The following is a 26,020-nucleotide window of genomic DNA, read 5'->3' on the forward strand; positions in this document are numbered from 1 at the left end:
ACCCCCATTCTCCACTAGGTGTTATCTCTCCCTGACTTGTACTGGTGCACCTTTATCAAGATTGATCACTGCCTTGGAGGAGGAGCTGTGATATGCACTTCCAAAGCTGTGCTTCTGCGGAAATAGGTTTCTGCTGGAAATAAAGTTAAAGCCATAAAAAGTCAACCACTTGCCTGCTAGGTACCAGCTTATTCCTAAGGAGGACTACAAAATCATTGTTTGTGTTCTGGTTTTATTTCATGCTACTTCATTGTTTTTGCTCCAGTTCTTTTCCTCTCTTGCCTTTCACATACTTGGTGCTGTCATCATTGTCCCCTGTCCCCAAGGGAAATGGTCTTGACTCTTCCTTACCATGATTTCTCAACTGTGGCTAAATTTTCTTCCATTAGCCTTTTTTCTTTCCTGTCCAGTTGAAGGCTGTGCTGTTAACTGTGTAAGTGCAACCTGGTTCCCCGAGCTGACTTTCTCCTGCTCTTTCTTCCCTATTAGCTCTTCTCCCACCTCCCCAGGTGTCAGCAAACAGCAGGAGTAGGTGGATGTCCATCTCCTTGTGTGAAGCAGAACTGAGCAAGCATGACAAAGCCCTCCAGAACTATTGGAGCTTGCCATGTGCCCCCTAAAAAATGCTGAGCTGTGTGGATGCTTCATTCTGAAAGCACTGATGCTCAAAATTTGGCATTTAGAGAGCCCGTAGGGATCCCCCCCTCTGTTGTGAATGGAGAACAGAATTACCAGGTGTAAGCTGGTGCCAAGAGGGAGCTGTGGATAGGTGCCCTTCTCCACTGAGGGCCTTGAGGAATGGGTTTGCTTGGAATTCAGAAGTGAACTTTACAAGTAGGTGGTAGATGTGATGACCCTGCCACTGAAGTCCTTGTTTAAAACACTTGCAAGTAAGACTTGTTTCAAATGACAAAGGCTTCTTTAGTTCTCTTGGTGACATACTCTGCATCATCTGTCTCTGAGCCATTTTTCCATCATAACTGCTAATGTCTACTACACAACAACCAGCACTTGTCAGATGGAGAATACAGGGTTGTTTGCAGTGGGGGAGACATTCAGCTCTTTGGTTGGCAGTTGTTCTGCTCAGTGATGTAAGCCCAGGCAAAACAGAGTAACTTTATTGTTGAGAGCATCTTGCAGCCCTGTCTCTTCTGGTCAGGGAAGGCAAAACCCCTTTCTGAGTAAACAACTTGCTGTAAAGTTGTACACCTCCAGAATAAACTACCTTGGATTTCCATTCATCCAGGTGGTTCTTTATGATCCTGTATGGTGTTCCCTGAGGAATATAGTGTGTCACCTCTGATTCATGGGATACATTTCCGTTGAGCTTCCCAGCACCTATTGCTGCATCGTGTTTGCCTCTGCTGTGCTTGGTCTGCATGAGCTTGACAAGACATGAAAAGATGGCAGCTCAGGACTTTGTTGGTGTGATAGGCTCCCTGAATGTTGTTTACTGTGATGTCTGCTGATGGTGCATCTTCTTTGCTGTTGATTTCTCTCCTTTTCCTTGCCAGGCAGCAGGATGGCAAAGCCTTGCAGCTGCAGTTTTCTTTAATAATAGATGTGCTGCAGCAGTGAAGTGCCCTGTCCTAAGCCTGTTATTTGGGGATACCTGCAGGTTCTGGATCACATATCTAAAGCAGCTAATGGCTAAATGAAGGCTTGCTTTCTGTTATACATATGTTCAACCACCTTTGCATTTTCTGTGCTTTCTAGGCAGCGATTAGGCTCTGTTTGTAGCAAGACCTGCTGTGTCTGTAGGATGGTACAAATTCTGGCATGCCAGCACAGTGGTGTGAGTGCCACTTACTGACCCAGAATATTAGAAAGTCAGCTTCAAAACAGGTTTTTCAAGGACTTTTTCCTTGCCCTTACTAAAGGTCTGTCCTCCAGTTTTACACTTGATAACCTTGTTAAAATAGTAACTGTCTTCTCTGGGGTATAACGCAGGATCATTCCATCTTTGCCTTCTAAGTGCTGAGGACAAGACGAGGCTGTCTTCACAGTCTCTGCAGATGAAAGCAGAGCTACGTAAGAAATGCTGTAGAAGATACCTTTCTGCTGAAATAACTTGATTTTTCCCCCAGCCCACCCCCACTCTGTGAGTGAGAGGATTCTACCTGCATCACTGAGGCTGTGTTACCTTCCTCCCCAAAAGACTCACTGCTGGCATGTGTCAGGCCTCTTTTGGGAGCTGCTTTTCAGTGTCACATTAAATGAATCTAAGATGGGACTTCATTCTGTGTCCTCTTTAAAATGGAGTTATCTTTCTTGTGCCTTATCAGATGGAGTTATTGCTTCAGTGATGTGCTCCTGAGTGCGGTGGTGAACCAGGGAGGAGGATGTAGAGCACCGTCTGCTGCAAGCAGGCAGGAGGATTAGTTCTGCTTGAAGGATCTGACACAGATCCACATCTGAGAGGGGGGACAGTGAGCATGTGGATTGGGCATCAGAAAAAGGAAACCCTGCCCTCCTCCTTTGTGTGGATGAGGAGGAAGAATTATGAATAAGAAGCTCTTTGTATGCGCTTATCTATATGGTGTCTCATTCTGCCCAAGGTTTGCTCGCATCTGCTCCCATACATGAAGCATCAGACTGAGACACATTGCCCTGCTGAAATGTTTGGCATTGGAAAGCTATTTTTTGTTGTCCTTGCCCTCCTAGTAAGGCTGTGGCCTTTTGATGTTTCAGACTTTTGGCTGTCTCATGTGTGAGTGCTGCCATAAGTGAGAGTGAAACATCTGCTCTTCTAGCCGTTGCGGCAGGGTGGGTGGCTGAAGCTTGATACCCAGTTGGGTGCAACTCAGCTTGCAGTCTGTAAATAGAAGGGTTTAATCTCTGTTCTGGTGTTTCATTAGCAAGGTTTTCATGTGGGAGAGAGGCCCAAGATAGCATGGACTGTATACATGGCCTCTTTCTGAATGTGTTTGCTTTAGCTAATTTGCATTCATGGTGAGCTTTGTGGCTTTTGCTAACAGTGCTGCTGTGGCTCTGGCACTAAAATCACAGCTGGTAAACGCTGCTTTTCTAAAATCTGTTTGTTTCATGTTTCTCCACCTGTCCCCAGAGCTGCTGCAAGGCTGTGCCTGAGACCCAAACTCAGGGAGGCCTTGGTGGCTTCATTGAGCAACACTGCTGTTTCTGTAAAAGTAGGGAAACTGGTGGGTCAGTGCTGTGCATCCCTCCCATTACTTGGATTTGTACCATCTGTGGTGAAAGATCTTCTGATTGCTCTTTTTCTGGTAAATCTTCTCTCAAAGGGTAGGTTGGTGGCTGGGGGATGCAGTGAACTGTCCCTTCTGGCCAGTCAGAGAGCTGGAGGTAGATGAGGAGCCTCAGCATTGGAAGACCCCAAGAAGCTCTTTGTGGAACTCTGCTTTTCACAAAAGCTGCTTCAGGATTGCATTGGTTTATTCTGAGGAGGTATATTTAGGTCTGGAAGAGTAATTACACATCTTTGAATAAGTCTCAAGTGAGAAGAGGGCAAAGCTTAGCTTGGCAGGAATTCAACCTTCTGGGAGTCTTCTTGCAAAATGGTACAGACAGATTTTTTTAGAATAAAACTTCTGAGGACCAGTTGAGTTGAATTGGCATCTAGCACCAGGCATTGGTCTGGTCTATTTCTGGCTCTCCAAATACAGAGTAAAACTTAAAATTAGACACTTCTGGTTTTAAGCTGTTAATTTCTGCTTTGCTTTTAGGAGCCTTGTGATTAGGATGGAAGGATACATGCCTCTCAGTACAGCCCTCACCACACTTCTTGTGTGGTTTTGGTGTCTGTGTGATGGCTCCTAATTGTACATCAGAGAATATTCTAGGGCTATGTACAAATCTGAGGCCACTCTTTTCTATTTTGGTGTTCTGTAGTTACCAGCCTAAGGATAGCTTGATGGGAGGTGAAGAGTCAAAGCCCAGCACTTCCCCACGTGACTTCTGGAAATGTGGAACCAATTTCTTCATTTGGCTTGAAACAAGAGTGCTGTCACTTGCTTGTCTCACAATATAGCTCCAGCCCTCACCCTTAAAAGCCACAAAAAAAGTGCAAAAAGAATGAGGGAAGTCATTGTTGAATGAGTGTGAAACTTGTGTCTGGAAAGCAGCTCTGCATTTTATCTTGTAAAGTCCTTTCTGCCCTGTGCAGACTATCCTGAAGATGCAAAAATCCCCAAGCTATGCATCTGCAGCTCGGGATTGTGTTTGCAGTAGTGTGGGTAACATTGCTCCTCAAATCCTTTCCCTAATCCCTCTTGCTATGTGGTATTTACAGCAGCTTTGGAAAGCCAATGTGCATCTTTACAAGGCAAACCATATCCTAGGCTGCACCAAGAGGAGTGTGGCCAGCAGGGTAAGAGGTGATTCTGCCCCTTTGCTCTGCTGAGACTCCACCTTGAACACTGTGTCCAGTTCTGGTGTCCTTATCGTAAGGGCACAGAGCTCTTGGAGCAAGTCCAGAGGAGTGCCACAAAGATGATTCAAGGGCTGGAGCACCTCTGCTGTGAGGTCAGGCCAAGGGAGCTGGAGTTGTTTAGCCTGGAGAAGACTCCGGAGAGTACCTTACAGCTCCCTTCCAGTACCTGAAGGGATCCTACAGGAAAGCTGCAGAGGGACTTCTCATAAAGGTTTCTAGAGACAGAACAAGGAAGAATGGTTATAAACCGAGGGAGAGTAGGCTTAGACTGGATCTTAGGAAGAAGTTCTTCAGTATGAGGGTGGTAAAACTCTGGAATAGGCTACCCAGGGAGGTTGTGAGTGCCTCCTCCCTGGGAGTGTTCAAGGCCAGTCTGGATAAAGCCATGAGCAGCTGAATCTAGTTGAGAGGTGTCCCCTGCCTATGGCAGGCAGGTTGAAGTAGAAGATCTCTGAGGTCCCTTCCAACATAAGCCATTCTGTGATTCAAGGTCAGAATATCTCTTAGCAGAACTTGTGCTAAAAGCAAATTAGCTCTGAAGAAGCTCTTTATTTCTAGTCTGTACTTTTTGACACGTTTTGAAGTAATTAACTTTCATTGGACTTTGAGCCATACAGCAGATGCTTAATCATGGCTGCACTGTAATATGAGTGAGAACCCATGAGTAAGGAAAGCTGTGTGCTAGAGCAATTCTTACTGATCCCCCTGACCAAGTAGCTGCGGGGAGCATACGATGGGTGCCCAAGAGCAGGAACTGAGTCACTGAAGCGTTTGCTTGTGACCGGAGTTAGAGCTCTGAGCCGTGTTTGTGAGAGAGATTTGCAGCAATTTGCTGCTGTTGCTGTCGTATCTGAGGATCGTTCACTTGTAGCTGCCTGCCAAGGTTCAGCTTCAAGCTCTGATGTCTTTAGTTGCAGTTCCTTTTTAAAGAAGACTGATGTTGCTAAAATATTTGGTGTGTTGTGCATCCCATCTGCCCTCCTTGGTTCTGAAGCATGTGTCTTTGCAAGCTTTCTTCTTTTCTTTTGGACTCCTTTTTTTTTCATCTGTATCTGAGTTTTCCTTGCTTTAGCTCATTTGAGATACCTACTGTTGAGTCAGGTTTAAGGCACCTCACATGTGAAATCTGACTTGGCTTGTTTAGCTGTTCAGTGAGTATTTTATTATAAGTAAAACATTTTTAATCCTCCTGGAAGTGTTTCTTCTCCTCTCTGAAGTGCTAGAAAGTGGAGCAATGAGAACCAGATCTCATCTTGAATTAATCCCAGATTCAGAGGTATTTTCAGCCTTCAGACATCTCACTTTTTCAGCGACTTCAATAGCCTGAGTTCTGTTTGGAAGGAGTTCACTGCCTTGAAGGAATTGCTGCCTTCTGTTTTCCCACATTTTAAACAGGGATGATCAGCCCTTATCTGCATTACAGACGATTACAGGTTTCAGTTATTTGTCAGCTGCCCCTTTTCTGCTCTCTGTTTGTCTTGACCAGCGTATTCAGGCCCCACAGAATAGCTTGGAGCTCTGCAGGGAGCTCCTGGGTCAGGATCCAGTCCCTGGTATCTGTCTTGTTGGGCTGCACACCAGCTTCTGCTGCTTCCTTCCTGGGAGAGCTGAGGCAGTAGCAAGTCTGATTTGTTCTCCCCTTTGCCACCAATCCCTCTGGCTTGCACTGTGCCTGGGTCAGATGGTGGGAAGCCTCCCTTTCCCTGCTAAAGCAAACACTTTATCAAGTGCCCTTGCCCCTTTGTCCTGTGCTAAGAGGAGAGATAAGAGCGAGATACAAACTTGCTTGCTCATAGCTGTCAAAAGTGCCCTCCCTTCCCCCCCACAAAGCCTCATTACTTTGAGAACTTAATTGGCTGAGGTCCAGGCTCTGAGCCATAAACCGATCAGGCCCTGCAGAGGATCAGTGGGGAAACACCCCCATGGAAGAATCCTGGAAACCTTGTTTTCAGGCTCCTTTGAACCATCCCCCTTTGAAGGGTGAAATCCAGTTTCTTCTGGTAACTCTGCTGAGGCTGTAGCAGAAGCAGTTCCTGTGTTCAGGAAGGATTCTTTTCTTCCTCCTGTGGCTCAGGCTGTGCTGGAGCCATGGACTCCTCCATTTGCCCTGGAGACTGGGGTAGGCTGGTGAGAGGTCATGCAAGGAAAACCACCTCCTCCCTGGCTGGGATTTCTTTATGGTCTGACACCTCTGCCACAATCTGAAGCACAGTGCTTGCTTGGCATGGTCCTGTCTGCGTGCACTTAGGAGCATGTCCACGTGCACTTCTGTCCTCCTTTGAGCTGCCTCTCCTCACTGGCTGAGTCCCAGCCTGAGAAGCAGGATGGCTGCCTGGGAAGGACAAGCAGTCTGGGACACACAGCATGTTTGCTGTACAGAGGCTGTACAAAACAGACACCTCCTAAGAAGATAAGCGTGCAAACCTTCAGCCCAGTTCGGTGACAGAGGCTGGCTCCATCCAGGCTGGTCGACATGAGCTAAACTGGCTGAGCAGGAAATGTCTGAGAGCTTGGGAGAGTTTTAAAGGCAGCTTCTGCTGACGAGATGGTTTGGCTTTCCTGGAACCTCAGTGGATCTTACCTGTACTGCCTGGTGAAGAGCTTGATGCTAACCTAACACCTTCATGTGGTGCCCTTTCAGGTGCTGTGGACCAGGCTGGGTTGCAGAGGGTCTTTACAGGCCACACTGCAGCCAGGCTGGGTTGCAGAGGGTCTTTACAGGCCACACTGCAGCCAGGCTGGGTTGCAGAGGGTCTTTACAGGCCACACTGCAGCCAGGCTGGGTTGCAGAGGGTCTTTACAGGCCACACTGCAGCCAGGCTGGGTTGCAGAGGGTCTTCACAGGCCACATTCCCAGTCGTTTAAAAGATAAAAAGGATAATAGTTGGGATTGATTTAGCTTTGTACCTTTCTTTGAAGAGTTCTTTTTGTTTGTTTCCATTCTTGTAGAGAGGAAGTCCAGGAAAACTGTGTGCGCTGGAAGAAGAAATTCACCTTTGTGTGCAAGATGAGTGCCAACCCGGCCACAGGACTCCTGGACCCCTGCATCTGCCGAGTGTCTGTCCGCAAGGTGAGCAGCTACCTTCTGCCTCTGGCAGGTAGTGGGGCACTGGTGTTGGTCATTAGCTGCTTTTTTTTGGCAGCAAGAAGTGGTGCATGGGCAGTGGTTGGAAGGAAAGATCATTCTGGGCCAGGATGTGGGTGGAATAGAGCCTCTCTCTCCAGCAAGAGTACTTGATGGAGGGTGGGAGCAACCAGGGGGTTTGTGAAATCCTGAGAGCCGATTCCAGGATTGAGTAATGGCTTTCCCTCTGTTTCCCCAGCACACATAATAGCTGCTTTTCCTGTTTGTTTTGTCTCCCATTATAGGAGCTGAAGGGCGGAAAAACCTACTCAAAGGTAAGAGCACAGAGGGACAAATGTGGCAGAGTGGCCATGGTCTTGTCTTCTGTGAGTGCTTCCCACCCATTAGAAACCAGCGGCTGCTGTGGGAGGCAGTCTGGAGAGAGGGTCATTAGCTCTTAGTTTAAGCTTGAGCTAAGTGATTTTTCCCAAGAAAATCTGACTTGCTGGGACAGGATCCAGATTGCACTGGATGTGGATTTGAGAAGGGGGTTGGGAAGATGATCTGCATGTCTTCAAACTTTGGGGAAGTTCTGAGTCAGATGTGAACTCTCTGGCTTCTGGCAGCGTCTGGCTCATAAAGACACAGACTCCAGTTCTTCAGAACACAGCAGCCAGCTGTGGCCGGGATGGGCACCTCGCTGCCTTGAGAGTGCAGGCAGAAACTACAGGAGAAACCTCTGCCCTCCCAACATGCAGAGGACACCAAGGCAAAACCCAAACAGATCGGCAGGAATGTTAGCTGTGGTTTGTTCCCCACTGTGTTGTTGCCTGTGCTTATAGGAGAGACAACAGGCCACCCCTTTCTCCACTTTGGGCTGGATCAAGAAACAATGTTGGCTTAGAAGTTGAGCTCTCACAGTGCCTGAAACCGTGTTTGTTTGAAAATGAGCCACTGCTGCTAGCTTCTAATAAACAGATGTTCAGGTCATGCATGACCTTGTAAGAATTTCTTCTCATCAATACCTTTCCTGAGACTGCAGAGGCTTTGAAGGGTGAGCTGCACTCATGCCTATGCACTACTGTGCTCTGTCACTGAGCAATGTGGCTGCTCACACCGTTGCTTTTTTGTTGCTAATTAGGTCATGGTCTCTAGGGCCATCAGTTTCCTTTTCACCAGGTTCAGGCTGAAGGGGAGGGAGGTTATGCCTCCATTCTGCAAAGCTGCCTGCCCAGGGAGGCCGGCATAGCTGCAGAAAGAGACATGCCCCTGAGACAAAGCAAATGCACCATCTGGTTTCTTCCTGCAGTGCACATCCTCAGGGTGCCCACAGTACTTGGGAATGCAGAGCTGAAGGAAGCCTGAAGGCATGTCTTCATGGTGGAGTTCATCTGGGCTCTTATTCAGGCCACATTCTAACCTACTTCCCTTTCACTCAGTCTCCAGTTGGGTCTGGTGACATTCTGATAGAGACCCAGTTGCTCCAGCCCAGAGTTGGAGACCAGAGCTCAAGTACTTGTCATCTCCAGGGCTGGTATCCTGACTAGTCTCTCATGAAAAGCACAGACATGTTCTCCTGGCAGTTCAGTAGCTCAGAAATGAGGAATGTCACACCAGACAGGGTGCTTAAGCTTTGCAGTCTTGCCCTGAGGACCAAGCTTGTTCCAGGCAGGTTCTGGTGGCAGAACTGACTTCCTAAGGATTCTGGCAGAAGCCTGTGGAGTATGTTCATGCAGCTAATTTTCCTATCCTAAACAATGAGTCTTAACCTTTTAAAATTAGATTTATTCAGCTGAAAACTCCTCCAATCATGGCAGCAGATGCAGAGGAAAAGGCATCTAATGAGTGTCCTCTCTACCTGCTTCCCCCTCAGCAAGGCCTGAGAGTGGTGGAACTGTTTGTGCTCAAGACAAGAGTTTCCAACAACTCATGCACCTTTTGGTGTGACGTTAATGTCACCTCAGTGTCAGGGGTTATGGAGAGGAAGCCAGCAGGAAGGACTGATACAGCGGAAACTCTTTCCCCAGGCTGGAAGAAACACCATCAGCTGGCTGGAAAACTGAGGAAACTATTCTGAAGGGTTACATCTGAAAACATCCTTTTGTTAAGGGATCCTTCCTCTATATACTGGGAATATGCTTCCTGAGAAGAGCTTCTGACCTCAGCACACTCTATAGGTTGCTGAGCAGTCCTCCCACACTGTCCTCTGGTGTCGATGATCCTAGAGAAGCTAACGCTGTGGTGGAGGAAGAGAGATCTTGGTCTGGGACGCTCTTGTGCCATGTTGTTCTTCTGGTGTGGTCATGCTGCATCTCCTCCATCCTCCAGTTTTGTCACAGTGATGAATTGCAGCTCCCTCTGTGGCTTTCTCCCATCCTGTTTATCTCTGAGAGATAAAAATTCACTGTTCTTCCCTTATCAGGGAATATTCAGCAAGCAGTGTAGCCCTTGGCTAGAAGAGAAAGAAGAATGTCTACAGCAAATGCTGGAGAAACACTTGGTGTTAAGGGAATTCTTAAAGAGGCGGTAGAGAGAGAAATGTTAGGGGTCTTTTTCCTTCTGTTTTTTGCTGAAGAAAGGTCCCTGCTCTGTCCCACACTTTCCCCCCCCTTTTTCTCATGTTCCCCTTTGAGAATGGGATAGAGGAAGCAGCTATGCTAATCTTCCCCTGAATCATAGGCTCATAGAATGGTAGGAGTTAGAAGGGACCTCTGGGCATCTATTATAACCACCCTGCTAAGGCAAGTATATCTACATCAGATTGTCCAGGTGGGTTTGAAAGTCTCCAGAGAAGGAGACTCTACAACCTCTCTGCACAGCCTGGTCCAGTGCTCTGGCACCCACAGAGGAAATCCTCCTTAAATCCAGATGAAACCACCTGTGTTCTAGTTAGGAGACATGGCAACAGTTACTGTCACTGGCCACCACTGGACAGAGCCTAGCCCCATCATTGTGGCCTCCACCCTTTGCATATTGATCACCATTGTTAAGATCACTTCTCAGTCTGTTCTCTTCCAGGCTAAAGAGCCTCGGGTCTCTTGATCTCTCGTAAGAGAGGTGCTTCAGCCCTCTAATCATCTTTATGGCCCTCTGTTGGACTCTCTCCTGGTTCCCTGAGTCATGTCTTGTGCAGACTATGGCTTAGACTTTTGATTTGGAACAGTGGGGGCCAGGGTTCACACAACAGTGACTGGTTTGTTCTGTGACTCACTGTCAGCTTCCACAGTTGACAGAGCACTACATCTCTTTGGGATGGTTCTGCTGTCTGGGGCTCCCTGTTCAGTTTTATCATCTGGCTGCCAGCACAAAGGCAGGAGAAATATACCATAGTGCTCAGAAGAACAGCTCAGGATGAGCTGCTGTTTCTCCACCTTCTCTCTGTGTTCTCCTGAAAGTTGACCTGTATGTAAGTGATGCAAACTTGCCATGCTTGGGCGGTTTGGCTGAGTATAGGGTACAGTGTCTCTTCCTGATCAGATTAGCTGAGCCATGACTGGCTTGCATTGCTGAAGCTCAATGTAAAAGAAGCTGTAACCTTTTCTTGAAATGCTGCATTAATATGGCAGGAACTGGAGCAGGAAAACAAAAGTACTCTATTGTGTTTGTCTTCAGAGGCATCAGGAACCTCTTAGAATTCCTGTGATCTTCAGCTTTCTGTCACCTCCTCTATTTGCTTCCTCTTTGTTAGAGAAGGTTTAGAGAGCTCACAACTAAATCTCTCCAAATATTTCTCTTCCTTTCTGCCTGTCAAGCACACAACTTCCTAGTTAAATCTTGGCGGTGTTGAGGGAACTTTGCTCCAGGAGTTCCCCAGCCCAGCAGCTGCATCTGTGGGGGTGAGGCACAGGCACTGCTGCAAGGCTCTGGGCTTCCAGCTTGCTGTACTCAAAGGCTCAGGTTTGTTTTTTGGGACGGTGTCCCTTTCCTCTGTAACAATATCCTTTCATCCCCTGGTTCACATGCTCTGCTGCGTTCTGGGATGGCCCAATACAAAGAGTGCCTTATTATGTTTGTGTATGTGTGATTCTGTTTTTTTCCACATCGTTGACCTGGTGCCTTCCATGTCCTTGGTTATGCAACGGCTGCGGGCTGGTTAACACTGTCCTGGCCAGCAGCACCGCTGTGCATCCTTCCTCCACGTGGGGCTGGCTTCCTGAAGGCCTCCTAGTGTCTACCTGGCTTGGAATTAGGAATGAGACCCTTCCCATCTTCAAGGGAAGGTGGGCTTCGCAGCCCTGGCATTGTGTACCAGCTCCTGTTTCTGCCCCTCCTCACAGATGTGCTCTCTTCCTGTGGTCAGCCTTACACTGCACATGCCTTCAGTGAATAATTTTTGTTCTCTCCCTTTTCCCTCCATTGTTTCCTTGACTACAGCTGGGCTTTGCTGACCTAAACCTGGCAGAATTTGCAGGCTCTGGATCCACTGTGCGTTGCTGCTTGCTGGAGGGATATGACACGAAGAACACCCGACAGGACAACTCCATCCTGAAGGTACAGCAGCTAGTACTGCCAGTGGAAATCCTTCCAGTGAACTGGGAAAGATCACAGCCAGAGTGCAGTGGCAGGCCTCGAAGAAGGTCCTGTTATGTAAAGAGGCAGGATTTTGCTTTTATGCTTCTAGTCTGACTTGGGAAGCTTCTCATTGTCAGAGTTGCCCTTTGATTTCTTGGCATCCATTTGGCCAAGCAATGACCCTTGACAGCATTCTTTGTCATCAAAGACATGACAAATAGGAGGGGGAGGAAAGGTTTAAGTGCTTTGTCGGGGTGGCCAAGCTGGTGTCCTGCTGAGCCACTGCAACTTGGAGTTAGTTATTGATGCAGTGATTTGAGGCAGGGAGGGAAATACCTTGCTAAATCCCTAAAGTTGATTCCCTTAGGAAAGGCTCTAGGTCTTGCTAATCTTTACGCCCAGCCCCTGACCTCCTGGCTGCTGTGAAGTGAGGAGCTCCCTGCAGCATGGCTAACAATGTGCCTTGTCTCCCCTCCCCAGGTCACAATCGGAATGTCCCTGCTCTCAGGGGACCCCTGCTTCAAAACGTGAGTTTCTGGATGCTTGCTCTGTTCTGGCCAGCCCAGGACATCTGATGATTTTGCTGTTCTCTTCTGGAGACTAAAATTGATGGGGAGAGGAAGAGGTGCCCTTGATATTGGGAGGTACAAAGGTTGAAAGCCTAGATGGAGTCAGCCAGAAGAGCATAGCGAGCCTGGTTTGTTCTCTACTTTGCTTTTCCCAGCCTGGTTCTCAGTTGGGGACAGGTTTTTCCTCTGCTAGTGTCAGGTTTTGAAAACCAAAAGACACTGATGACAAACTTGATGTTTTTCATGAAAGGATAGAATTTCTCATACCTCTGGGCTTGGTTTCACTGACCTGTGAGAAGGGAAAGGTCAATGAAGAAAACAGGCTTGGAAATGAACACACTTCAGCACAAATCACACAAGATGAAGATCTTGAATTGAAAAATACTGCAAGGCTGAAATACTTTAATTCTCCTTGTCATATAGGGGCCTGGCTTCACAATCTGTATTAATTAGCAGAGAAACTGCCATTGTTGTACTTCAAAACGCATTGTGAAAGGAGAGAATCAGCGCAGTTAAGCTATAAAGCAGATTTGTTGCTTGAAGAAATATTGAGGGATGAGCTAACAAACATCCCAGCAACATCAGTCTTCTTGCTGCAGCTCAGAGCTGCAAGCCTCTGCAGTCCAAACCAGCCTGCAGTGGTGTGCTGTGAGCTGTGACTGAACACAGCAGGACTGCCTTGTGCTGATGGAAATATTTTGTGTTGGCTCCCAACAGAGCGGCAGAAGAAAGCTTTACCTTGAGGCCACCTCTTTGCAGCAGTGATACTGTGAGCTAAAAGGTCCAATTTTAGGAGCTGGCTTGAAGTGTATAGATTAGATGGCATTCTTGTTATAAAGCACTGCATGATTTTTGGCAGGCTTATTTTGTGAATGGAATTTGTAGTGCTGCAGCATTTTCTGAGGCTTTCAAACCCTAAATGCGGTGTCATCTCATGCTGAAACAGTTCTGCTTCAGAAGGAATTGTAAGAAAGAAGTTTTGGCTATCTGAAGCCATAACTTTATAACAGGAACAGATGTTTTTAGATCTAGGGTACTGGGATGTCTGGCAGTAAATGTGTCTGACAAAAATACCTGTTGCTTCTCCACTGTGGAAGCAAATCCCACTGGCAGGGTGGCTGAAAGTGATACAGAATTGGCTATAAATAGCCATTTAATTGAAGTGGGGTCAGGCTGAAAGTCAAACCTCCTGCTTTTATTGAAGGAATTTTGCAATCTGCCCTGGTTTTTGGGTTGGTTTATTTTTTCCCTTTTATGCTGATGGTGTGCATGTGTCCAAAAATGGCAGCTTTGCCTGTAGAATAGTTCTTTATCAGTAGAGCTTTCTGAGAAATGGCACTCATTAGGGGATTAGGCAGGAATTAAGCTGTGCTGGGAAATCACTTCCGAGCACTGACTTTCTGCAATGCTCAGATGAACCTTCTCCTCCTGGGTGTCGTGGTGGGGGGGGCAGAATAGCCTGAGCCAACAGAGTCACAGGCTGCTCCCACAGCTGCTGCAGGAACAGCTTGTTTGACTAAGGCTGTAAAGGCCTTATTAACCTGCAGAGCAAAGTCCCCGAAGTAGCCAGTGCATGTAAATCACCGATAACGTGCTTAGGGAGGGTTTTTCCCTTGTGAAAGCATGCTCTGGGTTTTCTGAAACCCTTACAGCATAGCTCTTTGGCTGTCCATGTAGAATATTCTCAGCTCCCGAAATCCTGCAGAGGTCTTCTTATGGACCATCTTCCCTCAGAACTCCAAGAGGAAAAAATGTAAAAGTTTTCCTTTCTCACTCCTCACTTAAAGTATGAAATGACCTATTAGTTCCAGTTCATACTTCAGGCTACAGGAAGGTTAGAGCCTCAACTGGAGTATTCACTTTGCCACGCTACAGATGCTGTGGCTTCCACCCAAAAGCGCTTCTGGAGGAAGGGAGGGGGCTGCAGGCACTCTGCCCTGCAGTCAGCATGTAAAAAGGATGTTTGGAGCACACAGAAGAATCAGAAAAATAATTCTGACAGCTGGAAAATCACTTTTGTCTCACTGAAAAGGAGTTTCATCTTCAGCTGAAAAATGGGAAGGTTATTTGATGGTTGTAAAAGTACTGGCACAAAGGGACAGAGTTGCTGAGATAAAAGATTTATTTCTGACCTGAGTCAGAAAGGTGTAGTGGAAGGGCACTGAACTTGAGAGCTGGACAACAGCAAACTGGTTTCTGTTTATGAAGCCTGGATATTTATTAGAGTGAAAGGGCAGTTCTGGGTGATCTTCTGGAAGCTAGTACAGGCTCTGAGTCTGTTGTCCTGTGTGATTGAATGGTTCCTTTTTGCCTTCACTTACCTCAAAACTTACTTTTTTCTTGTGATACAGTTCAGATGCAGGATGAGGTAGGGAAGATCAGAGAGACTCACATGTAGGAAAAAACCCTCCAGCATCACCCTGCCTTGCTGGTCACAGAGAGCTGCCAGCTTCCCCCCACCATGAAGGGTAGAGGCAGGCAGGGGAATCCTCTCAATAGAGTGGGAATTGCCAGTGCCAGTGGGGTGATTCCTGGTCCCTGCCTGCCAGTTTGTAATCTTCTTCACTTCTGATTCCAGGCCTCCTTCCACCGCCAAATCCATCACCATACCAGGACAGGACTCTACCCTGCAGCTGACTTGTAAGGGTGAGGGAACCACCAGCAGCAGCAGCAGTTCAGCCACAATTGGCTCTCTGCGTCAGACCAAGCCAAGAGCTACCATTCTCAGCTCGGGTAAGAATGCCCACCCTGGAGCCATGCAAGCCTTGGCTGTGCCTGGACACTCTTTTGTTTTTCCTAGCAACTGGAAACACAGAAAAGTTTTAATTTCTTGTCTCTTTCCACACCCATCCTCACCCCTTTGCTCATTAAGAAAATTGATAAAAACAAACCCATCTAAGTGCAGCTGAGGAGAGGAAGGAGGAGTCTTTGCCACATGCATATTTCTGTTAGTGGAGACAAAACAATTTGTTCTTTTTGCTGGGGGGTTAATAATTCATGTATTGCACTTACCTCTGCTTTCTGTTGTGTGCAATGCCACTTAACAGTGTTCTCCACTCAGCTTTTCTGTGGCTCAGACTTGTCTTCTACAAAAGTTGCTCTGAAGGTTTTCGAGGTTGATTTGCAGTCTAATGGCCTTGTTCCAGCTGCTGATGCAGAGTTCTTTTGGCTTCTCTGAGTCCATTTTCAAGGGCACTGCATTTTCCCATAGCTGCTTTTTTCTTCCTTTCCTAGCACATTCAGAATGTGCAGGCAGATAGACTGCACCAAAATAGCACTCTAGGCTCATCACCTCACTGCCTTAGCACACTGTGCAAGTGCTGCTCTTAAAAAGCTGCCTGATGTGTCCCACTTGTGTGCTTTTGGATAAGCTTCCTGTAGGAGACACAAGCAGGGGCAGTAGCAATGGAGCAGAGCTTATGTTGAGGTTTTTGCATCAAGCTCAGATGTGGCATAAATGGCATGGGCTGTCCTCTAAGAAGTGGAAGAGGAAAAGGAGTAACAGGAGAAGCACCAAAAGAGAGATTGTACTACTGTACTGCCAGTAGCCATCTGATGCTTTCTTTGTCTTATCTTACTGCATTTAACTATGAACAGCTTCAGATACCACCTGTCTTTCTAGATCCTTCAAGCTTCCAGAGGTGCTTAGAAATTCATGTGTTGGATGCTTGAATGAGTGATAAATTTGACAGAGAAGCTCATTGTTGTCTTCCCTACTCTCCAGCTGCTTGTCTGAACAGCAGGGCTCTGCCAGCAGACTTGCCCTTTGCAGATTCTAGCATCCCAAAATCGGCCTCCAGTCCAAGGGGATTGGTGGGCAATATTCTGGCTTGGTTACAGTTACAGAGTGCTCTGTTGTTCTTTGGCAGGTGTCCCAGAAGAACCAGATCAGAACCTGTCCAGCCCAGAGGAAGTCTTCCACTCGGGGCACTCACGGAACTCCAGCTACGCCAGCCAGCAGTCCAAGATCTCTGGTAACTATTGATGCAGGCAGCTCTGCCAGCATTGGCCTCCTCCATTCACATTCCTACATCAGGCTCTTGGGAGAGTGATTTGCAGCTGCCTCTCTCACCTTGCTCTGTAACATCAACCTCCTGTTCAGTCTCTACAGACGAGCTCATAGGTGTACATTTAAACCTCTGTATCTGGGAGCAGAAATGCTGGTGTGAAGCTGCCCAGGCTGCCTGTGGTGCAGGGCAGGGGGGAAGGTCTGGTCTGTAACCAGCCCACGTTTGCAGGTTACAGCACGGAGCACTCCCGCTCCTCGAGCATGTCCGACCTGACGCACCGCCGGAACACCTCCACCAGCAGCAGTGCGTCCGGAGGGCTCAGCATGACGGTGGAGTGTCCCGAGGGGGAGCGGGACCACAAGCCGGAGAAGCCACCTCGCCCCCCTAGACCAGCCCTTCTGATGGATAGACCTTCCCGGTAAGCAACAGTAGAGCAAAGCCTCTGCTCTGGCAGGGCAAGACAGAATCCTTTGTCTTAATGCAGCAGTAGATTGGATTGTAGCTGCTTTTGGCAAGTGGCTCTTGCCAAGAGAAGCAGGACAGTATATGAAAGTCTGCATCTTGAAAAGGTTTCCCTTTATTTTCTCTCCTCAGGAGGAAAAAGGATACGGTGGAGAGTCACCCAACCCGAGTGGATGACACCAGGATCGATGCTGATGACATAGTGGAAAAAATAATGCAGAGTCAGGACTTCACAGATGTCAGCAATACTGAAGGTGAGAGGAGGAGTCTCAAAGGGAGCTGTTGACTGATCCTTTAGCAAGGCTGCCAGGCTTTCACAGTCAGATCTGACCTGCTATGGGCTCCCTTCCCCTTTTGACAGCAGTTTGCTTTCAGCGCTTGCTAGGTGTTCCTCTGGTAGATAAACAAACCACATGGATTTGAAAGCTGCACATCCATTAGCAAACAGCACTTGCAGCTGTTCTGCACCCCACAGCAGAGGTTGGACAGTAGCTCAAATGCACAGGGTGAGAGCAGAAAAATACTGATTCCTCAGTGCAGTGGAAATTAGTTACATCAGCAGTCTGTGCTGCTCTGGTGGCCTTCAGCCAGGGTCAGCCCAAGGGTGTTCATTAAAGCCAGAGAGCACAACTGGAGGGTAAAAATCGAGTCTCTGAAGAAAGATGGGTCCCAATGTGCTGGTGGTCAGGTCTGAGGAGCTGAGGAGGGGTCTTCTCCATTGCAGTCACAGCATCTGTTAAAGAAAACAAAGAATATTCCTGCATTTGTTTTCTGATTTAGCTTACAAATAATTTTTTGTTCATCTAATTGGGGTTTTTTGATCAGTTATAAACTTGAGCCAGGTTTGTTATTCTAGAGTTTACTGTTACTCACATAGATGGTTGCTCATGGCAACACTCTTGTCCTGTGGGGATGTGCACCTCACTCAGCATGGGTTAAAACTAGACTCAATGTAGCCACCTCCCACCAGCAGAACAGGCTGAGTCTCCTCTTCTCTTAGCGTACAGAAGCAGCAGGAAGCCTCACAGCTCATCTGTTCGAATGAGTTTAAGCTCACCAAGAGCTTGCATCAATGGAATTGCCTTAAAAGAAGCAGCTGGTGGGGTACCACTGAATTAATTTCTCTGCATCTACTCTTCCAAAGCTTAATGGTGTGGGTGATTTGTACATGAGGCTCTGTTATTGTGGAACCCCAGAAAGCAGGCACCTGCATTGACAGAAACATGCTTGTTCCCGTGCTGAGCACTGTGTAGTGCACCTGGGAGGGGAGCACCTGGCAGCCCTCAGTGGTTCTGGATTTTGATGTCTTCCTTTTCTATCTGCAGACAGTAACCTGAGATTGTTTGTGAGCAGAGATGGAACAACTACATTGAGTGGTATTCAGCTGGGAAACAGGTAGGCTTCCTGAAAGGCTGGCAGACAGAAGGGCTCCAGAGAGCTTAGTTAGCTCTTTGTACCCAAGAAACTTTCACCTTTTGCTACAGGAGACATTTCTCAACATCATTTGCTACATAGTGGTGTTCTTCCCACATTTATACCCCTGGGATCCCTTTGGTGACAGGCTACAGCTGCACTGGAATACGAATGCAGCTCTCAGCAGGAGCTCAGAGAGATAACATGATCCTAGTCATTGGATTCAAGAACAGAAGTAAGGAGTGGAAGGACAAAATGGTAGAAGTTGGTTCCTGTTTGCTCCTGTGCCCAGCTGAAGGCAGAGAGCTTTGCCTCCTGCTGGCCTGCAGCAGAACAGCAGCATTCGGGTTTATTGTCCCCCCTCCACCATCCGTGAGGGCTTGTTCTTTCATAAAAGACTTTTAAACAACTAAACCGTCTTCCTGCCACAGTAGCTCTTAGTACAGTGTTTTGGCTAGTTGTGTTTGAGCCTTTATAGAACCTTTTGAGGTTAACAACAAGAGAAAAGTAATAATGGTGATGTAAAGGTCTGTCAAGCTAGTGACAAAATGGGGAGCCTAGCAAAGCCAAGAACACTGGCTCCTTGCTCAGAATACTCCTCCTTTTACTCTGTCCTTCAGAAGGATTCATGTGTTAGAGCCAACTCTTTCAAGAGCTCTAGGCTTAGCTTGCCACGTAGCTGCCTGGTTTGTATTAGGAGGGCTGACTTCTTGCCACACTGCCTTGGTATTTCCAGTGTTTTGTGTGGGGTTAGAGGGAGGTGGTTCCCAGTGGAGAGGTCTGAGTAAGGACTTGCTTGCTCTAAGTGACTGAGGAAAGCAACCTGGCTTGCTCATCTTCCTCCTCTCTGCCTCCCCAGGGTCTCATCTGGAGTTTACGAGCCAGTGGTGATTGAAACCCACTAAATGTGAAGAACAGGGTAGAGCTGCTGGAAACAGGCCCCCTACCCAGTCCGCTGCCACATGGATGCCAACCTTTACCTCTCATCATCCAGCATTCCAGAAGGGATTTCTCCATGCCCCTCCCCATATGTTTGCACTGCAGAACTACTCTGAGACCACTCCAGATCATGCACTTTCCCTGTGTTGGCATTTCCCTTCTCTGCTTCCCAATTCTTCCAGTGCCTGCCTTCCCCCTGTTTCTGATTGGACACAAGATGTCCTAGAGGATGTTGCTCATCTTCATCCCACTCTGCACCCATTCACTTGCAACAGGGGACTTCTCAGCTTCTATCTCCCCAGAACATTGGGTTTATACCACTGTGAACTCTTCAAACCACTGGGGGAGGGGGAACCATTCTAACCAAACCAAGAGCTGCTTGTTGGTGACACAGTGAAATGGCCACTTGCAGGATGCTTTATTCCATTGACTCTGCAAGGGAATATCACCTTCCAAGGCAACGGTTTAACTGAACAAGGTATGCTATGGTGTGCACTTCACCTTCCTCACCCTCAAATCCCCAGACATCCTCTTCTCATAGGAAATAGCTCCCAAAAGTGTGTTTCAGAAGACTACCACAATGCAAGTGGGAGCTGATCAATGGTTAACTGCTAGTGCTGTTGTACCACTAACTGCATTACACCCTTCCACTGCTGGGCATGGAAGGGCAGCGTTCACCTGTTAGCATTAGCAGGAGCACTTTAGAGGTTCCAGATTTTACCTGGAAGGGGCTTCTACCTGCTGTTCCAGAAGCGTTCTCCCTGTTTGCTGGACTGATTCAGCAAATGGTCACTGGTGGAGCTTGGAATACAAAGCCTCTTTTTTTTTTTTTTTTTGTTTGGGTGGGTTGTTGTTTTCCTTTTTGGCTCAGGAAGGGCTCTGCTGCCCTTCTTGGACTGTGAAATAATCTGGTTCTCTGATAGCCCTCCCCTGGGCCAGAGCAGGATGCGGTTGGCTGTGGTGGTCATTCTGTTGTGGCAATGGTTAAAAATTGCCTCTCCTGGCCTGGGCCAGTAAGGGGATTGGTGTTGGCTAGCCTTTGTTGCCCTGTCAGCAGGGATCTGTGCCTGAGCTGATTCCTTCTGGGGCTGGGGAGAAGCCACTGTCCCTGCCTTCAGAGGCAGAATGGGTGTTTTCTGGTGCATTAGCCACAGCAGCTGCTCTTACCTGCTCTGTGGCAAGTGAACTCTTCTGACAAGGCTTCAAACTGTTTTCTGGTTGATCTTTCAAATGTTGTTCTTTGGGTTTGGTTTCTGCAGTTGTTTGATGACACTTCAGCTGCCTCTTCTTTGCAGTGTGTGGCAGAGATGTTGGTCCCTTTCAGCTCCCACTTAGAGATTCTCCTGGCAGCTGAGTTTCAAACAAGGATCCAGGCAGAGTCCTGCCCTGGGCTGTCAGCAGGCTGTGCTTGCAGCCCTTCCTGTACAGGGACTCCCAGCCTATAAGCTACTTCTGTGAGGTGCCCTTTCCTCTTTTGCCAGTGTACTGTAGTAGCACTCAGTGGCCAAGCACTTGAGCAGTGGCATGATCCTGGGCATGGCTGGGAACATGCCCTCCTGACACACGTGTGCAGGCACAGGCACACACTCAGCAAGGAAAAGACTTGTAACTGGTCACATTGGTGTCCAAATCCTTGGTTCTTGTAAAGCCTTTTCCTTAAAGGAGAGGGAGGGAAAAAAAGGATTGATTATGGTCTCTGTGGCCAGAATGCATGCAGATGAGCTACTGGAAAAGGGAATTGGGCAGAATGAGAAACAAGGAATGAAAGGGCCATGGTTTATAGATTTTATTTTCTTTCTTGCCCTGCTAACTCATGTTGGCTGCATGAGGACAGTGCTAGGCAGCGTGGCAAAGCTATACAACTGCTTCCTCTGTTGCGATGGTTTCTCTCTTTGAGTCAAGAGGTTTCTTTCTGTATTTGGACAGACCACCTGTAGGTTGCAGATCTCTTTCACTGTTTCCCTTTAAAGGAAATTAAATTTGGATTATGATAAGAAGGAGCTACAGATAACACCTTGCTTTGGTTTAGTGTTGGGAAGAAGCATTGGGTCTTTTGAGTTTGTCTAGAACAAAAGCTCTTTTACACTCGGTGGTGTTTTTTAATGGTGATCTCTTCTAAATTCAGTCTGGGTAGGTTTGGCACTCGCTAGCAGGCTGGTCAGCATCCTGCCCTGTTCCTAGGATGCTGTGTGTCTGCAGGAAAGGGAGAACTGCTCCCTTTTCTCTCTCCCTGGGGTTCTGCCAGAAAGCCAGGCCTGGCCTGACCCCTCCGCTCAGGTCAGAGTGAGGGCAGAAGCAGGCTCAGACAGCAGTGAGTGTCCCTGCCCTGACTGTAGATGGCCACAAGAGTCAGGCTGCTCCCCAGTACAGAGTGTCTGCAGCTCTCTGTGGGCCACTGAAGACTCTCAGGAAACTGGGTCCAACTAGGACTTGAAAGGAGCAAAAAAACAAACCAGGAAAGAGGCCAAAACTCGGCTCACTACTTCTACTTTGCTTCTGTTCCCATGAAAAACAATGACAGTCACTGTCAGAGCAGTTGGGAGCTCGAGGCTTACTTCTGGGCTCCCATTGGCAAGAGTCAGCTGCTCCAAGGCACTGGCAGCGCAGCCTGTCACGAAATCCCTAGTGGGAGAAGGGAGGGATCTCTTCCCAGCGAAGCAAGAGAGGCATCTGAGCTTTTCAGAAGGCTGGTCTCATCTTCCCAGGCTGGCAAAGGTGTAACCTGCTCTATCAAGTAGCTGTGGCCGACCTGGGCATGTCTCTGGCTTGCTTCTCTTCGAGTGGCTTGGCACATCACTGCTTGTGTTTTTGATAGCTCTGTCCCATAGGGTATCTCTTTCTTGTCTCCATGTTATTGTTGATTCCACAGATCTTGGTCTTTATGTAGCCTTTTGGCTCTCCTACTCCTCGTTGTGAATCAGAGAGCAGCCCTGGCCTTTCAAGCCTGGCACAGCACGGCCAGGGCTGGAGCACCCAGACACAGCAGACCCAGAGGGAGGAAGCAGCAGTCTGTTCCCGTTTCTAAATCCCACCCAGAGCCCTGCTGCTCGTCCATCACAAGTGATGCCCAGTGGTCCCTGGCCAGTGCTGGGCACAGGAGATGGTGGTGATGGAAGTGGGGTCCTTGCCCCACGGACTTACTGCCGCCTCTCGGGCAGCTGTGTCTGGTGAGCACTTTCTCCCTTGTGGCATCGCTGCCATCTGTTCCTTGTCGGACTCAGTACATTTAAGTGAATCAGTTTCCAGACCCAGACCATTGGCTGCTTTCCTTTGGGGTTTGTTGTGTTTAGTTTTTTTTCCTTCTGTCGTGAAGTTCGTTGAATACATTTTGTTTGGTTTTTTTTTGTTGTAAACCCAGCAGGCTGGAGTTACTTCAACTTCTTCATTATTGTTTCATTGATATTTTATTCCTGGGGGGGCTGAGGGGGAGACTTTCTTTCCTAGATTGTTCCCCTTCTCAAAGGATTCAGAGGTGGCTTAAGCAAGTTAAAAGGCATTTATTGGCAAGACTCTGTGTCCCCGGGGCCTCTGATGCGGGCGAGCAGAGCTGCTCATGCCTGGCTGACCCTGCAGAGCAGAGCTGGCTCTCTGCTCTAGCTCAGGGCCAGGTGGAACGTGTGGGCTCTGCTCTCCCAGTTTCTGGACTTTCAGTTGGTGGAAGCCCATTGCAAAGAGTTGGGACATTCAGTGTAACTTTTCTACTAACTTTGTTTTTTAAACCAGTATAAACTGAGTGAATGTCCAAAAGAATAGGCTTGGTTGTGACCTGGTGAAGGAGGTGGGTTTCAGTTGGAAATTGTGATGGGAAAAGGGAGAGAGGAACATTGCTCCTCCTCCTTCTTCTTTGGCATGGTTGGCACTTTAAATGGGGGCCTTTCTGCTGTCCTGACCCTCGGTGCGACGGGCAGCAGACGTGTGTGATCTCTCCCCCTGCACTGCCACATCGCTTTGCCCCCCGCAGAAAGTCAGCAAGCCCTTGGAAATGTCTGCTCCCATTTTCAGAGGGTTCCGAGCCAGGCCCAGACCTGACAAATACCTGTTTGGTTCTCATCTTAGTAGGAGGGGTTGACTTTTAATTTATTTTGTCGTTGCTGTTTCTTTTTAAACTGGTGGCTGTGCGGCTGGACCCTGCACACGCCGTTGTGAACCTCTGGGAAAACCTCATTCCAGGTACGCTAGAGCACCTAGGTGAAAGCCCCCTCCCGGAGAGGGGTCCCCGCTCCCCTTCTCCCTGCCTTACCCAGGAGCTGCAAATTCACTCTCTGCCCCTCCTGCCCCCGCCCTAGTCTCTACCTGAGCGAGTTCTTGCTCCGGTGACTGAGCCCTCTGGACAAGGCTGGTCCTCAGGGGCGAGTTCCTGCAAACACTGCCTGGTCGCAGATGTTTGTCCTTACAAAGCCACTTCGTCACTCGGTGGGGGATAACGAACGCAAGTTCCACCCCCCAGCCCCCTCCCGCTTCCCTCCTGAGAGCTGTGTCGTCTGTCAGCCCACCCGCACCATCCCAGCCTGACGCCCGCCACAGCTCCGCGTCGCTTTGCCCCTGCCCTGCGGGGAGGGAGCGGACGTGGACACCTGGGAAAGGAAAAACGGAATCTGGCTGAAGCTGTGAGCGAGAGGCGTGGCTGAGCCTGGCGACTTGCCTCGAACGCAGGCAGAAAGCAGAGCCCCTGTTTTTGGGGGGGAAGGGGGACGGCGGTTTATTTTCCTGCAAGCGAACTGAGCTGGGCTGCGGCACGCACTCGAGATTTGTATCAGAGTCTATAGAGAGATGGCTGGTATTTTTGGAAAGGGAATGGGTCTATGCAAACTTCCAAAGTTGCTTGAAAAGATAGTTTAACCTTTTTTTTTTTTTTTTTTTTTACTTTTGAAAAGCTAAAGATAAATCTAACTTTTTTTCCTTAAAAGCAGAAGTGCGTATAGAAAGAGAAGCTACTTCCACTGCTCTATTTTCATGATGATGATGATGATACTTGGAAAGTTTGGGCTGGAGGGAATGACTATTTTTCACCGTTTTTTATCTTGCTCTCCTCTAGTTTTGGGGGGTTTTTTTGTTTCTTTTTCTAACGGAATGCTGTGCCGTCTTTGATTCAACAGATCGTGTTTGTATTTTCTGTATCTGGTTCCTAACGTAGAGAAATAACATATATGAGGAAATCAATATAATGTCAAATGTTGTTATGGTTTTGGGGGGAAAAATAAAGGGTTTTTTGGTACTTCACACTGATTCTTTGTGCTTTGTTTCGTGGTTTAAATGTGTTTCGGTATCTGCTAAGGGAGCAGAAGGAGTGAGATGGGACCTGCTGGTCTTGCAGGGCTCGGGGCTAGGATTTGGCTTTGCCTTCTAGGATTTTCTTGGCAGCGGGGAGCAAAGATCCCTGCCAGCCTTTCTGCAGCCAGAAGGGCTGGAGAGGGGAGCTGGCAGCACCACACAATCTGCAGCCAGGGGGAGGGGGGGTGGCACGAGGTATGGGCACCAGCTAGGGTTCCCATAAACGGTGTTCTGGCTCAGCCTGTGCTTTAACCTCCTCCTGCCCCCTGCCATGCAAGGTCTGCCCTTCCCCTTGGCTACGTCTGTATAGGATTGGCTGAGATCCAAGTATCTGGGCCATTGGAGCTAGTTTTGAGCTGGCTGCATTCAAGGTGAGTAACCTCATCAGCACTCATAGACTTCAGGTGGCAGATGAAGCCAGAGCACGTGCTGTGAAAGACCATTCTCTCTTGTCACCAGGTGACAGCACCAAAGGCAGAGGAATGTGTTCTCAAAGAGCTTCATGGAATCAATGAGGCTGGAAGAGATCTCCAAGATCATCCAGTCCAACCTCTCACCCAGCCCTATCCAGTCAACCAGACCATGGCACTAAGTGCTCTATCCAGGCTTTTCTTGAACACCTTCAGAGACAGCAACTCCACCACCTCCCTGGGCAGCCCATTCCAATGCCAATCACTCTCTCTGGCAAGAACTTCCTCCTAACATCCAGCCTAGACCTCCCCTGGCACAACTTGAGACTCTGTCCTCTACTTCTGTTGGTGCCTGCCTGGGAGAAAAGGGTGGAGTCCTGGCTACAGCCTCCCCTGAAGTAGTTGTAGACAGCAATGAGCTCTGCCCTGAGCCTCCTCTGCTGCAGGCTGCACACCCCCAGCTCCCTCAGCCTCTCCTCAAAGGGTTGCTCTCCTGCCCCCTCACCAGCTTTGTTGCCCTTCCCTGGACACATTCCAGTATCTCAACATCTCTCTTGAATTGAGCTCTGAACTGGACACAGCACTCAAAGTGTGGCCTGAGCAGTGCTGAGTACAGGGGCAGAATAACCTCCCTTGTCCTGCTGGCCACACTGCTCCTGATCCAGGCCAGGATGCCATTGGCTCTCTTGGCCACCTGGGCACACTGCTGGTAATGGTCAGCAGCTTCACTGCTCAGCTTGCCCTGCAGGACGAGCTTGCTGCAAGCTGGAAAAAGACCTCAAGAGCTGTGGGTGAGGCAGGGACAGGGAGCTGCCGGCATAGAGCCTACGGTGCTCTCTGCCGGCCGTGACCGCGCCTGCCGGAGGGCGGGCAGCCAGGGGCCTCTAACACAGCCCATCCACAAAGGCTGTTTCTGGCTGCTCGATCAGCTCCCATCCGGCCTTGCCTTCCCTCTGCAAATC

At 48.4% G+C, this 26,020-nt stretch overlaps 1 protein-coding gene across 4 annotated transcripts in view; it reads left to right on the forward strand.

Moving 5' to 3' along the window:
• EEIG1 (estrogen-induced osteoclastogenesis regulator 1) overlaps positions 1 to 24,597 on the forward strand; it is a 39,173-nt gene extending 14,576 nt beyond the window's left edge. For all 4 annotated transcript variants that reach the window (XM_064171652.1, XM_064171651.1, XM_064171650.1 and 1 more), the window contains exons 3-12: positions 7,358 to 7,478; positions 7,778 to 7,807; positions 11,847 to 11,963; positions 12,465 to 12,511; positions 15,132 to 15,286; positions 16,423 to 16,527; positions 16,792 to 16,981; positions 17,158 to 17,279; positions 18,351 to 18,420; positions 19,298 to 24,597. In XM_064171652.1, coding sequence (XP_064027722.1) covers positions 7,358 to 7,478; positions 7,778 to 7,807; positions 11,847 to 11,963; positions 12,465 to 12,511; positions 15,132 to 15,286; positions 16,423 to 16,527; positions 16,792 to 16,981; positions 17,158 to 17,279; positions 18,351 to 18,420; positions 19,298 to 19,343 — 1,003 coding nt within the window. In that variant the 3' untranslated portion in view covers positions 19,344 to 24,597. The remainder of the gene's footprint in view (positions 1 to 7,357; positions 7,479 to 7,777; positions 7,808 to 11,846; positions 11,964 to 12,464; positions 12,512 to 15,131; positions 15,287 to 16,422; positions 16,528 to 16,791; positions 16,982 to 17,157; positions 17,280 to 18,350; positions 18,421 to 19,297) is intronic.
• Positions 24,598 to 26,020: the final 1,423 nt, after the last annotated feature.

This window comes from Pogoniulus pusillus, chromosome 35, assembly GCF_015220805.1.
Source record: "Pogoniulus pusillus isolate bPogPus1 chromosome 35, bPogPus1.pri, whole genome shotgun sequence".
NCBI lineage: Eukaryota > Metazoa > Chordata > Aves > Piciformes > Lybiidae > Pogoniulus > Pogoniulus pusillus.